Raw genomic sequence first — 13,955 nt, 5'->3', positions numbered from 1 at the left:
GTTTTTAGCTTTAGACGCTCCTAATTAGAGAACAAAAGCTCGAATTGTTACCAAAGAACGAAATTTTCATTATCTGAATTTGGCCTCTGTGCTAGGTCTCACAGTTGAGCAATGCAGGCAATGTTGAAAAAAAGGGGTTAATTGGCTTATTTTCAACATTAACTTTATGGTCTTTAGCTTAAAACGCTCCTAATTAGAGAGCAAAAGCTCGAAAACCAAAGTACGAAATTTTAAAGTGCTGTATTCAAAACTTTGAGCTATAACTTTGTTTATTCGGTTGAATTAAAAAACATTGAACTTCTCCCTAAATCGCGTTTGAACTTCTATCGCGGAACACAAATTTTACATTTAACATGCCTTTTGTAGCGGTCTTCACATTGCCAAACTAGATGGCGCCATTAAAATTCTTTAAAAAAAATGATTGCAGGTATTTCCATTTGCCGCTTGGCAACACTGCAGCAGATCCGACTCAGTTCGGCGCGGACCTTTTCTTTGCAAGGCACCTCGCCAAACACAATTTTGTGCTTTGGTGCTCTAGCCTGGAGAGACCCGATCTTGGCGGGAGAGAAATTGACGATAACAGGTAACTCACCTTTCCAAAAGCAAAACAAAAATAAATTATGAACTGTTAATACATAATTGACTACATAACCTAAAGAATCTGTAATCGTGTAGCAGGTATTAGGTAGCTAATCCACTCAGAACAGAGATGACCTTGGTCCGGCTGGACCGCGTAGTCATCAGTCATAACAGAAATTCCTTTCGAACTTCTATCGCACTGGTATTGAGAGCCACACCGACAAGCCGAGCCAAGATAACCTTCCGACACCGTTATGTGCTTTTAGTCGTTGCTAAGTTATCCCACTTGAAATCGCTGTCGAAGTCTTATATTAGATTCACGCTATCCCTTTTAAGTAATTGCATAATCTAAAACATTGCCATTTTAAATGACATAAGGTTTGTCATTAAATAGCTATTTATGCAACTGATATGTAATTATGTTACGCGCTATTTAAATTTCGCTTACTATTTGGAAAACACGAGAGCTAACATGTCTATTCACTAATAAGTGTGTACTAACCACTGTACTAGCGAATTTATATACGTCCAGCAAAGAAGTTAATATAAAAGCAAAAACAATTTATGTTAAAAAAATTGTTAGGAATAATTAAATAGTTCAAACAAACTAAAAAAACACGCTTGGTATAAAAAACTAAACTAATTTCTTTCTTTTAGTTTATTCATAATAGCGATTTTTTTTAGTTTTTCTTGATCTATTATTTTTATTAGAGCAAAATTAATCGGTAACCCATCCACCATTAAAGAGATAAAATATTTTTTTTTTATTCAGTGTGCCCGTCTCTCGAAATGCAAGTTCTAATTATTATTTAAAACAGGCCATTAAAAAGTAATAGCTAACGCCCTCTACCATCTAGTAGCTTAATGTTTTCTGTGGAATTTGTTAGGTACGCGAACGCCATAGGTTTTTTACATTTGGGTCTAGATGGCGCTGTAATACTGTGTATTGCTGTGTAGGCTAGTGAGCGAGGCGGAGGAGTGGTCGGGCTGTAGCCACAGTTCGAGCGGCGCTTACGGCGGCGTCTGCGTATCGCTGGACTGCGACGCTCTCGCTGTATGCGCTCTGCTGCAAGCGCATCATATATTACAGGTATAAACTTTTATTTTTATCATTTATTGATTTTTTTTAATTCTTAACAATGCTTCAAAAAAAACACTTAAAAATTTATAAAAAAAAAACATCCATCCTCCGCTTGCGGGGCTTTTGAATGCCCAAGCCACCGGCGGTTAGGGCTCCAGAGTGAGGAACCTCCTCACAATACGTGCCGTTCCAAGGACTACTGCTTTCTGTATCCGACCCTTGATCCAACAACCAAGCGAAAGCTTCTTAAGATGTTGGTCGAAGCTTTTCGCGAGAAGGCCATTGACTGAAACGACGATCGGAACAATATTAGTCAGTCGACTCAACATTCCACATGGCGGTAACCTCGTGAGCAAGGTCCAAGTATTTAGATACTTCATTTAAATTTTCCTTTTCAGCTTTCACCAGATTATCGTCATGTGGAATAGTAATATCAACAATTATTGCACGGCGCACTGATTGATAGACTAGCACTATATCAGGTTTAGCTGTAATATACCTTATTACCTTACAGGTATTATTATTACCTGTTTGTATGCGATAGTACTCCTTTTTTTATATAGAGAAAATACCTAACGTTCGTCAAGTAACTGAAAAAAAAAGTAGAGGCACCAAGCAGATTGCCCCCCATGTGGTTAATTAAAAACCATTGTACATTCTCATGCACTCATTGTATTGCCGTTTTAGATTTAGATGTTTCTTTTCGTTTAAAATTTATATAAATACAATATTTATTTGTCAAATTATTTTACAACCTTTTTGTATATTGTCTAGTTAGCTCAACTAAAATACAAAATGATCTGATGAAATCACGTGGCTAAAAGTTTCCTCAAAGTAGCAGTTATTAAGTAAAACAAAACACATTGTTTCCTCGCAGGATCGAATTCTTTGAATGTTGTAAGACCGCTGAATGATTTTAGTCAGCAAATTTAATATTTAAACTGAACATATTAAAATTATTATTGGTTGTTTAAAATCGCTAGAGCTGATACCTATTTAGTGATTGCCATAATGTGAGGTGAAAGTTAATGCTTCGGGCAAAATATATATGTTGTGGAAATCGCTGCTATGACGTCACAAGATTCCGAGAAAGTATGGACACACCTACTTTTTGGTATAAACAAATAACTTATATAATGTTTTCATTTTAGGTTGAAGGAACGAGCGTAGCCACTTCGTTTGGTGCTCAACACGCCAACATTCAGGACGTTATGGCTTCTACAGGTAAACACCATATCCATTATCCGGCTCGAAGGACCATCTACATAGTTCATAGGTATGGATCATAAAAATCCGTGACAGTCATTGTTATGAATTCTCATCACCTCTTATTACCCATGGTAATGAGAGATGATGAGAACTGTACAATATTTTCCAAAATATAATCCATTATCATTACATTATTATGAGCACCCTAACACAATATGTTTTTAATACTATAGGTCTTAGTTCTTGGCCGCCAAATATTTATTTTGTATTTATTTCTGAGATTATGTACATTATACAGGCACTATGCGTAAATGTTACATTTGAATGTAGTGTCTTACTCATGATTTTTTTTACAAGGAGACATGTATCTATTAATTAGTACCACCTGCACCTAGTTAGTTCTTCTCTTTTTTTCCTAATTCTAAGGTTGTCTGGCAGAGAACGCTACTAAGCGATAAGGACGCCTTTTGTATTCTGCTTCTATTCTTATGTTTTGTTTTTTTCCTGAATTCTTCATGTGGTACAAATAATAAAAAGAAGTTAACATAGTTCCCATAGTATTGTCCACTACAGGTGTCATTCACAAACAACTTCACCCAGCTTATTCAATTTACCGGAACTCACCTACATATCTCTACAAAATCCTGAACACTTGAAGGATAGTCCGTAAAAATTCTTCCAGGTTAGTGAAGAGCCTACACATCGAACTGGTGAATCCACGCACAATCACAATAATGTCCAAACACAACCTTCTACAAAGACACGACATTCCACTCAAACACAACCCTACACACATACAAACCCACAACCTTAATAAAACTGGGATCGCGCGAGTATCACTGACAGGTATATTACAGCTGATAGAGCTGATATAGTGCTAGTCGATCGATCAGTGCGCCGTGCAATAATTGTTGACATTACTATTCCACATGACGATAATCTGGTGAAAGCTGAAAAGGAAAAAGTATCTAAATACTTGGACCTTGCTCACGAGATTACCACCACGTGGAATGTTGAGTCGACCGTTTCAGTCAATGGTCTTCTTGCGAAAAGCTTCGAACATATTAAGAAGCTTTCGCTTGGTTGTTGGATCAAGGGTCTGATACAGAAGGCAGTAATCCTTGAAACGGCGCGTATTGTGAGGAGGTTCCTCACTCTGCAGACCAGACTGCCGGTTGCTTGGGCATTCAAAAGCCACGCAAGAGGAGGGTGGATGTTTTTTCTTTTAAATTTTTTATAGCGCTTTATATTTTTTTTAAGCAATGTTAAGAATTTGAAAAAAAACAAAAATTTAAAATCAAAAAATGACAAAAAATAACTTAATTAATTATTAAGTAATTAAATAATGTTTTTTTTTTCCTTTTGATACTGGGTGTGCACTTGGCTTAGGTCCGTGCCCACCTTAAATACCAGCTGTTAGCTGAGACACTAAAGGGTACACAGATAATAATAATATTATTATACTACATGTGCTCTGCGGGTTCGCCTGCGTAATTTGTAGCTCAAAATAGTCTATACCTATAGTCAGTAGAGATTTTGAGATTTTTCACAAACTTTTTTTTCTTACGTAATTTTTTTTCTCAATGAAAAGTATACTATATTATTTCTAAATATGTATAAAAAGTTTCATGAAGATCGGTTCTGTAGTTTTTGCGTGAAAGCGTAACAAACAAACTTACATTCACATTTATATTATTAGTAGGGATGTATATAGATTTTAGTTTTTTTTTGTAAATTATTTTTGTTTTGTTAGTGGTATGTACTGATGGGAATGAAAATAATAAGTTAAGTATTGTTATTGTTGTGTAGGCGCCAACGCAACAGAGACGTACGATGAAACAGCGCAATGCAGTGCCGCCTTCAAGATTCTGCGTACAATGATCGCGTCGTGGCTACGTGACGTAACGCTCTACAAGAACGTCTTCGCTGACTATCAGATATCGCATTTTTACAGGCAAGTTTTTGTCTAATGTATTTTCTTTATTTATTTTTTTTACGCTCTACAACTTCATCATGTACCTTTGTTATTACTTTACGCCGCAGAAATAAGAACATAGAGAAACCGTGTAAACGACTAATATTGAAAAGAAACGGACGACAAGCTAATTCGATTCACCCCCTAAATTTTATGTTACCACCACGTTTTCTACAGATGGCTAAAAACACCGACATCGTTGCTCTACGACCCGGCTTTGCGGCGTACGTTATACAACTTGATGAAGAAGCTGTTTCTTATGTTGGTGGCGGAATTCAAGAGGCTGGGCTCGCAAATCGTATTCGCGGACTTCAATAAAATAATACTTTTTACAAAGAAGAATTCCGTTATGGATGGCATCGGTGAGTGCATCTAACATGGATCTCGAATAATAACAATAATAAGATTTTATTTCAGGCGTAGCCCATATACATTGAAATTACCATTTTAAAGAAATACAATACAATACAATATAATAGAAATACACATGAAATTGAGTACAATTATAAAAATAATAAAACAATCACGAAACAACAGTAAAAAATATTAATTATTAACTAATGTTAGTAATAAAACTAAAACCACTAACCTATGTTAGACTAAGACTAGACGAACTCGTCACGACACCCAAAGAGGCGTCCACTGCTGGACATTATTGTATTCAGGGATTCGAGCACTCAATGTTCTTGCTGCTTGTATCTTGTGACCTTTTGGACATAGGTATTTTGTTGGGAATTCCAGAAGCTACGGTTTTGTTCGTTGATACATTCCTCCATACGACTCGTTTTATGACGTCTGTCAATCTCGGGGGGTGGTGCGGGGGTTACGCTTCCCAGTTCGCCGCTCACAATCCAATGTCCTAGGTGTTCCAAATTAAAAAATGTTTTTTTTTTTCATGTGGACTTATCACAGGAGCTTATGAAGCAATCAATGCTATATATGATATATAACGTGTAACCGAATTAAGAAATACCGTTGAAAGGTGCATCAGTATATTTCATAAGGAATCACCCTGTGAAAAAATTAAAACAAAAAAAGCATATTTATTTTTCCATACAAACTAATTCAAAACGATTCAAAAGTGTTCACTTATGACAATCCTTTTGAAAGTAAAAGACCAACAAGCTCATAGCACCTACGCTTCGAGTCACTTGATTTTAATTTTGCATGTGATGTGAGGGCAAGAGAGAACTATGGCAGTGGTTTACTCAAAAACTATAAGCGTTTTGGTTTCACAGATAAGTCTTAGAGACAGTAAATAATGTACCTCTAAAGCATTAGTAATATTTCTGTTTTCATTTACACGTTGTATAACCATTATTTTTTTATCACCATCTAACAGTCAATTAATATTTAGCTATGAAGTTGGAGTAATTCATAACCAAGCTTTCTTATCATTCATGGAATCACATCGTGAGGAAACCTGCATGCCTGAAAGTGCCACAACGTTCTCAGAGGCGTGTGAAAATCACCAATCCGCACAGAGCCAACGTTGTGGACTTCACCTTCTCTGTGGGGGAAGCCCTGTAGTGGGCCGGTAATGGGTTGATATGATGATGATGACGACTCTTGGTAAGGAATGTGTTATTGCAGTATCTTGCAATTTATGCATATGTATTTAATGTATATACTTTAGATAGATCTGCATCCCTACGTGGTTGATATACCGCGGACGCGTACGAAGCGCTTTGCATCTTCGTTTCTGATTCGCACCGCAAGGCTCTGAAATGCCCTTCCAGCTTCCATTTTCCCCAGCTCCTACAATATGAGTACCTTTAAATCAAGAATGAATAGGCATCTTCTAGGCAAGCGCGCTCCACCTTAGGCTGCATCATCATTTACCATCAGGTGTGATTGCAGTCAAGCGTTCATCTAAAAAAAAAGAAAAAAAAGATTGTTGCTTGATATAACAATTTTTTTTAGGCTACGTGGAATTCGTCGTGCAAAGTATAAGGAATAAAGAGTTATTCCACGGCATCGACATCAGATATAAACAGTGCTGGTCGTATCTTCTGTGGTTAGATGAAGCCAACTATGCAGGGATTGAGGTATTATTATTTAATATTTACTTTAATTTACTGTTTATTTTTTTTTGTTTATATTTATGACATGCCATCTGAATACATTTATATTGCTTTTTAATTTTTAATTTCGATATTATATATTTGATGTGTATCTCATTACTCATAAGTCATAACTTCAGAAAACGATTTCGATGTTTCACATCTGCCAGGCGTCCTGTGACGGCTCACACATTTTTTTTTGCTGTGTCCATTGTTTTTATTCTATTTGTGGTGTACAAATAAAAAAAAAATACCACTTCGTTGGTCATGTAAGGAATACATCCTGCTAAGTATTGCCCCGTGCCCATCATCCTGAGACGTAGGTGTTAAGACTCATGTGCCTGTAACTACACTGGCAACCACGTCCTCCAGACCGGAATACATCAATGCTGTCTAAATAGTCTATAACAGTCCACTGCTGGACTAAAGGCCTCTCCCAACCAGGAGGGTTTGCTTATAAAAATCATCACGTTGGGCAGACGTGTTGGGGATCACAGTATATGGCAGTAGCAGTGGCGTTCCTAGGGTCCTGGATTAGAGCAAGCCAGTTTTATTTAGGACTAATTTACGGCCGACTTGCGCAGTGGGCAGCGACCCTGCTTTCTAAGTCCAAGGCCGTGGGTTCGATTTCCACAACTGGAAAATATTTGTGTGATGAACATGAATGTTTTTTAGTGTCTGGGTGTTTATCTTTATATTATAAGTATTTATGTATATTATTCATATAAAATATTCATCAGTCATCTCAGTACCCATAACACAAGCTACGCTTACTTTGAGGCTAGATGGCGATGTGTGCATTGTCGTAGTATACTTATTTATTTATTTTAACTAATCACATGCCTAATATAAGGCACTCGTTGTTGTGCCAAATGACAAAAATCAATACATCTTTGAAAGACACTAAGTTTTTGGTCCACACGCGATTTATGATTAGTAATTTCGATTGATAATTAAAGTCCAGCTTTTTGGCTTCTATGGTAGTACCGCCACTAGGTAGTAGATGGTGCCACTTCTCTGTTTTAATCCTTTTTGGTCTCTTACGTCACTACACAGCAATGTCGTTTGGCGGCAATAATAATAGTAGTACTTAACCAGACGACGACGAGCTCTGTTACAAAAAGCTTTACTACTACTACTACTAAAATAATATGTTACAGGGTAAACTACCCCAAGGATTAGTTGAAGTAGGATCATCCCAAGTGGCCGATGCAACTGAAGAGCAATCCCAGGAGGTAAGGAATTATACAAAAAATACTAAAATCAATGATATAATCCCTATCCCTACTAATATTATAAATGTCAATGTTAGTATGTTTGTTAGGCTTTCACGGAAAAACTACTTCACCGATCCTCATGAAACTTTTTACACTAATTCTTGGTATATATATTGATATTTATATACATATATATAAATTAGTATGTATTGTATATATACAATACTAATACTAAATATATATAGAAAAATAAAAATTAATTAATGAATTATAAACATTACATATATGTAATGTTTATAATTAGTACAATTTAGGTATTGCACTATCCCGTTTTCTCTAATATGTTTCTTCAACCAAAGGTCGCTTCAAGCGATAAGGCATTTGTGCATATGTATATTATCGTATTTTTTTTTGTTAACCTGGTTTATATTTATATATGCAATAAAGACTTTTTCTTCTTCTTCTTGAAAGTGTTAGAAGTAATATAGGATACTTTTTATCCCGACATTAAGCACGGTTCCTTTGGGAGAGGGGCTGAAAGATTGTTTGACGATTTTACACCATAACTCCGACAAATTATAACCGATTTAAATAATTATTTTTGTACTATAGAGGCTATAATATGTGTTTAATTGTGCCCAAACTTTGTATTGATCTGAATGTGGTTGGAGATAGAGGACAGAACTCCTCAGCGAACAGTAGCAAACCCCTCATTTCAGGCTTAGCGATACTGAATACTTTAATTTTTTTTAGAACTACAACAAAACTGAAGGCCACATCAAAAAACATGATCAAACGCAGACAAAGTCGCGGGCAACAGCTAGTATTATATACATTGCGTTAACGTAACCTTCGGCCGTTGAAAGAATCTGTTTAGTTGAATATATAGACAAACAATTGTAAGAACTACATTGCATTGGGCACATTGGGATTCCATTTACAATGTGTAAATGAAATCCCAAATAATACTTCACTGGCTTTAGAGGTACATAATGTACTGTCTGTGACACTTGTCTGTGAAACCGAAAACCTAATAGTTTTTGAGTAAACTACTGCCATACTTATTACCTACTGCTAATACTCAATGTTACTCCAGTCCTATTAAGTACGCGTCGCGTAGCGTTGGTACTATGCGCGTGTCGGTCTTTTATCTTCAATAGGGTTGTCATAAGTAAACACTTAAAATGTTTGGATTATAAATATCGAATATATAATGTATAGAAAAATAAATATACTTCTTTTGATTAAATTTTTTTCCAGGCTGATTCCTTATGAAATATACTTATGTATCCTTCAATATTATTTCGTAATTCTGTTACACGTTGTATGATTTTATTCTATACCTGACAGGTTGCAATTGAGTAGACGATGCAACTTCGAAGTGGCGTTGCCTTAATATGTTTTTTTTTTAATATTCATCAAAAACAAAAATTTTAATTATTTTAAATAAACTTTTAACATACAATTTCATTTTATAGATTTATCTAAAATTTATTTTATCGAATTATTATGTTAATGATACTGCGCTGTTACAAGGTTATATCAACTGTTTATTGTTGTTTTATATCTTTGACTGCATATTCACTTACCCATTAGGTTAACCTAACTAACCTTTAAATAGTAGATTGACATAAAATAAAAATAAAAAAAATTGCAGGGTGAAGTAACAATGCACTGGAACATAGCTAACTTCATGCCGAGTGCTGTCCGCGAGGCGTTTTACGCGGGTGTGGCGGGCTTCCTTAGCGCAGCGCAATCGGAACCTGAGCGTCTACCCGCCCTACTGGCGGGGGAGATCTCGCAGAAATTATTTCAGTAAGCTCTTTATTATTACGATGCTCATTTTAGCGCTAGAGGCGCAAGTAGTTTTTTAAGATGGTTTTAAGTATTAGTGATAGGAACTAACAAATTTTATTAATATTGTGTAAAATTTGGATTTTTAATTTAAATTTATTATATATTGACGGCCGAGTGGCGCAGTGGGCAGCGACCCTGCTTTCTGAGTCCAAGGCCGTGGGTTCGATTCCCACAACTGGAGAGTGTTTGTGTGATGAACATGAATGTTTTTCAGTGTCTGGGTGTTTATCTGTTGTATATTATAAGTATTTATGTGTATTATATTCATTAAAAAATATTCATCAGCTATCTCAGTACCCATAACACAAGCTACGCTTACTTTGGGGCTAGATGGCGATGTGCGTATTGTCGTAAAAAAAAAAAAAATTATAGCTATATTCTGAAAACTGAGGCTAAAGCTCTTACCACTAAGCTATTACTGCTTTAACTGTATTACTGCTTTAACTGTATTACTGCTTTAACTGTATTACTGCTTTAACTGTATTACTGCTTTAACTGTATTACTGCTTTAACTGTATTACTGCTTTAACTGTATTACTGCTTTAACTGTATTACTGCTTTAACTGTATTACTGCTTTAACTGTATTACTGCTTTATCTGTATTACTGCTTTAACTGTATTACTGCTTTAACTGTATTACTGCTTTAACTGTATTACTGCTTTAACTGTATTACTGCTTTAACTGTATTACTGCTTTAACTGTATTACTTCCGCCAAATTGTACCCTCTCCATATTTTATCTGTATTTTTGTTTAATTTTTTTCAGTGGTGTACAATAAAAGTGTATTAATTAATTCATTCATAATTAGAATTATTTTTGAAATCCTCAAATTTTTATAATGTAGGATGACGGAAAAGATAAACCGTCGTATGCCGACCATGAAGCTGGAAGACATCGGTGCCCAAGCCGGTTTACGTGCGGACGCGTTACAAGGGATCACTCCTGCTTTGCTGTTTGTGAACGCGCTATGTAAAGTGTTGGCACTAGACCAGCAATTAGATGACGAGGTAGGTATGTCTGTCCGGCTGGCTGCCTATCAGTCAGTCAGTCAGCCACAGAGTCAGTCATTCAATCTGTCAGTCAGTCAGACAGTCAGTAACTCAGTCATACAGTGAGTCAATCAGTGAGCGAGTCAGTCAGTGAGACGGTCCGCCAGTGAGTCAACCAGTCAGTCAGAAAAAATTCAAATCAAAAATTTAAATAAAATACTGTGCTTCTAAGCAAAAACAATAGTTTTTTGAAATTTCCAATTAAACAAATCAGTTAAACGCTTACCCGAAGTCATTGTATTAATAGGAATAATGAAAAAAAAATTAAAAGCGTGTAAATTTTATAATACCCCTATCTGCGCGCTTTTTTATTTTTTTGGTCGTACGTATGTTACAGTAATTTTACAAAGTGGGTAAATAACAGATACTTTATTCAATTGATAAGGATTATAAAAATTACCCTAATCATTATTAATTAGTTTGAAATTTGGTGGGTATTTTTATATAAATACGACTGCATTATCGATACACTTCCCGGTGTCTTAGTCGTTTATCACGTATCTGGTTCTAAAATAATTTAAAAATATTTCCAGGTGACACTTGTGCGTCGTAACTTACTACGGCTGATCGGTGTGGGTGAGTTTAGCAGCGCGGCGGAATGGCGGGAGCCTTGCGCCTCTTGTATCCTGGGAGAGGTGATCTGCAAAGTGTGCAACCACTGTCGTGACCTCGACCTCTGTCGTGACACTCATCGGCAGCACGGAGACCCGTACGTACAGCGTAATGCTTGTAGCCTAATGCCAGTTTTCACTAAAGGCAACGCCAAAGTAAATAACACCTAATCTTATGAATTCACCAATCGATTCTCAGTAGGCAACTCATATTAACCTAACTTGTCTATGGTTCTTGCTACAAGTTTTCGTATTTTGTGTTTGTATTATCATTTTTCGGTTATTTTAAATTTGTGTATTTTGTGCTTGTATTATCATTTTCCGGTCATTTATAAGGTTATTTTTAAAAAAGCTACGTGACACGTTTTTTTCTCCTAGGCATTATTAAGCATCAGATATAAACGTTTCCTAGGTTTGGTGAAAACTGCCATTAGTGTAAGTTTCCATAATAAAGTAATGCTATAAGGTGGGCTATCATTTAAAAACTGGTTTGGATGAATTTGAGTTTTTCTTTAACCTAACTTGTCTATGGTTCTTGCTACAAGTTTTCGTATTTTGTGTTTGTATTATCATTTTTCGGTTATTTTAAATTTGTGTATTTTGTGCTTGTATTATCATTTTCCGGTCATTTATAAGGTTATTTTTAAAAAAGCTACGTGACACGTTTTTTTCTCCTAGGCATTATTAAGCATCAGATATAAACGTTTCCTAGGTTTGGTGAAAACTGCCATTAGTGTAAGTTTCCATAATAAAGTAATGCTATAAGGTGGGCTATCATTTAAAAACTGGTTTGGATGAATTTGAGTTTTTCTTTGAGTGTTTCGATGTAACAAAACGTCACTGCGATTGCTAGAGTACAACCCTTATACCAAGTGTACGGACTAATTTTAAACATGAATATTTATATTTCCAGCCCCGTATGCCTGTGTCCAACGTGTGGTACCGCGTATGAGAATCAAGAGTTAGAGTGGAGGCTGATCGAGACAATGAACAGGCGAGCAATGACGTACACGTTGCAGGATCTTGTCTGCGTCCGGTGTCGACAGGTACAGTCATATAACTTCATCCTCATCAGCCATTAGCGGCCCACTACTACAGGGCACGGGTTTCCTTCTAGAATAAAAAGGCATTAAGCTGTAGTCAACGCACAACACAAGGTTACAACGTTATAACGCTAGCCAAGTGCGGATTGGTAGACTTCACCGTTAAGAACATTATGAACAACTCTCAGGCATACAGATTTCCTCACGATGTTTTCCTTCACCGTTTTAAGGAAGTGATATTTAAATTGCTTGAATTAAAACGCACATAACTCCGAAAATGTAAGTGGTGCGTGCCGGGGCTTGCACTCGGTCTCCACGAAAGGAAATCCGAAGCCTTACCTACTACGCTATATAACTGTTCATATGACTTATGTATATCTAAATATAATCAGCAACAAGATATCTCTACAATAGCCTCAACCCAGTACAATTTTCCACTGAAGCAAGGGTTTCTCAAAGTCCAGAAATGCTAAGCAAATGTGACTGGTAATACTCTTCCATCTTCTATATAACCTACGGCAGCGTATGGATGTGGCATGTGGTACTAAAGCGCTTTTGAAATTTGGTTTTCTCAGAGTCAGGAGACTGAAAGTTGTCAGACCTACGAGCAAGACGATTCGTAATGAGTCTAAATAGTATGATGGAGTTTTGGTTCTTCAGTTAGGTATCAACCTTTTTCGAAGAAGAAAGTAACTAATCAATACAAAACTATCGCACTCTGCAACGGAATTGAAAAACCACTGAACAATTTAGGAATCGGCTTTCCCTCCCCAGAAGTTATACTGTGATTTCAACTTAGCCATCTTTATTTATTTCTTCCTAATTCTGCAGGTGAAACGAGAAAACCTTTCAACAGTGTGTGACTGCGCAGGAGACTTCACTACAATAGTGCCTATCGTGGAAGTTAAAACGCAGCTGGCTACCTTCAAAACCATTGCAGAGTATTACAAAATGCCCTTACTATTGGAACTCATTGAATTTAATTTATGTAATATGTGATATAATTGTTAAGTCATATTTTATAAGGAGCAATTTTTAAATAATATAAATATATATTTTTTCATGTGTTTTTTCTGCGCATACTTCTCTACCTTGTATCCATAACCAGACTGGTTTTACTCCACAATATGTCTATGGTAATTTATTAAGTCAATGTGTTTGTTTGTTCAACTACGGTTAACAAGGTATGTAATTATAAGTACCAACCTGGGGTTAAGAAAGTGGCTGCATTATAAGAATCATTTAATAACATAATCTATACTTATAATAG

The 13,955-nt window shown here is 36.0% G+C and overlaps 1 protein-coding gene across 1 annotated transcript in view; it reads left to right on the top strand.

Moving 5' to 3' along the window:
- LOC120631957 (DNA polymerase epsilon catalytic subunit 1) overlaps positions 1-13,719 on the top strand; it is a 47,777-nt gene extending 34,058 nt beyond the window's left edge. The window contains exons 31-42 of the mRNA XM_039901669.1: positions 428-583; positions 1,537-1,669; positions 2,812-2,884; positions 4,679-4,823; positions 5,022-5,206; positions 6,768-6,892; positions 8,068-8,142; positions 9,782-9,939; positions 10,827-10,989; positions 11,565-11,740; positions 12,556-12,688; positions 13,517-13,719. Coding sequence (XP_039757603.1) covers positions 428-583; positions 1,537-1,669; positions 2,812-2,884; positions 4,679-4,823; positions 5,022-5,206; positions 6,768-6,892; positions 8,068-8,142; positions 9,782-9,939; positions 10,827-10,989; positions 11,565-11,740; positions 12,556-12,688; positions 13,517-13,684 — 1,690 coding nt within the window. The 3' untranslated portion in view covers positions 13,685-13,719. The remainder of the gene's footprint in view (positions 1-427; positions 584-1,536; positions 1,670-2,811; positions 2,885-4,678; positions 4,824-5,021; positions 5,207-6,767; positions 6,893-8,067; positions 8,143-9,781; positions 9,940-10,826; positions 10,990-11,564; positions 11,741-12,555; positions 12,689-13,516) is intronic.
- The last annotated feature ends 236 nt before the right edge of the window (positions 13,720-13,955 follow it).

The sequence above is a fragment of the Pararge aegeria genome, chromosome 19, assembly GCF_905163445.1.
Source record: "Pararge aegeria chromosome 19, ilParAegt1.1, whole genome shotgun sequence".
Lineage (NCBI taxonomy): Eukaryota > Metazoa > Arthropoda > Insecta > Lepidoptera > Nymphalidae > Pararge > Pararge aegeria.
This window is presented reverse-complemented; position numbering and strand designations above follow the sequence as displayed.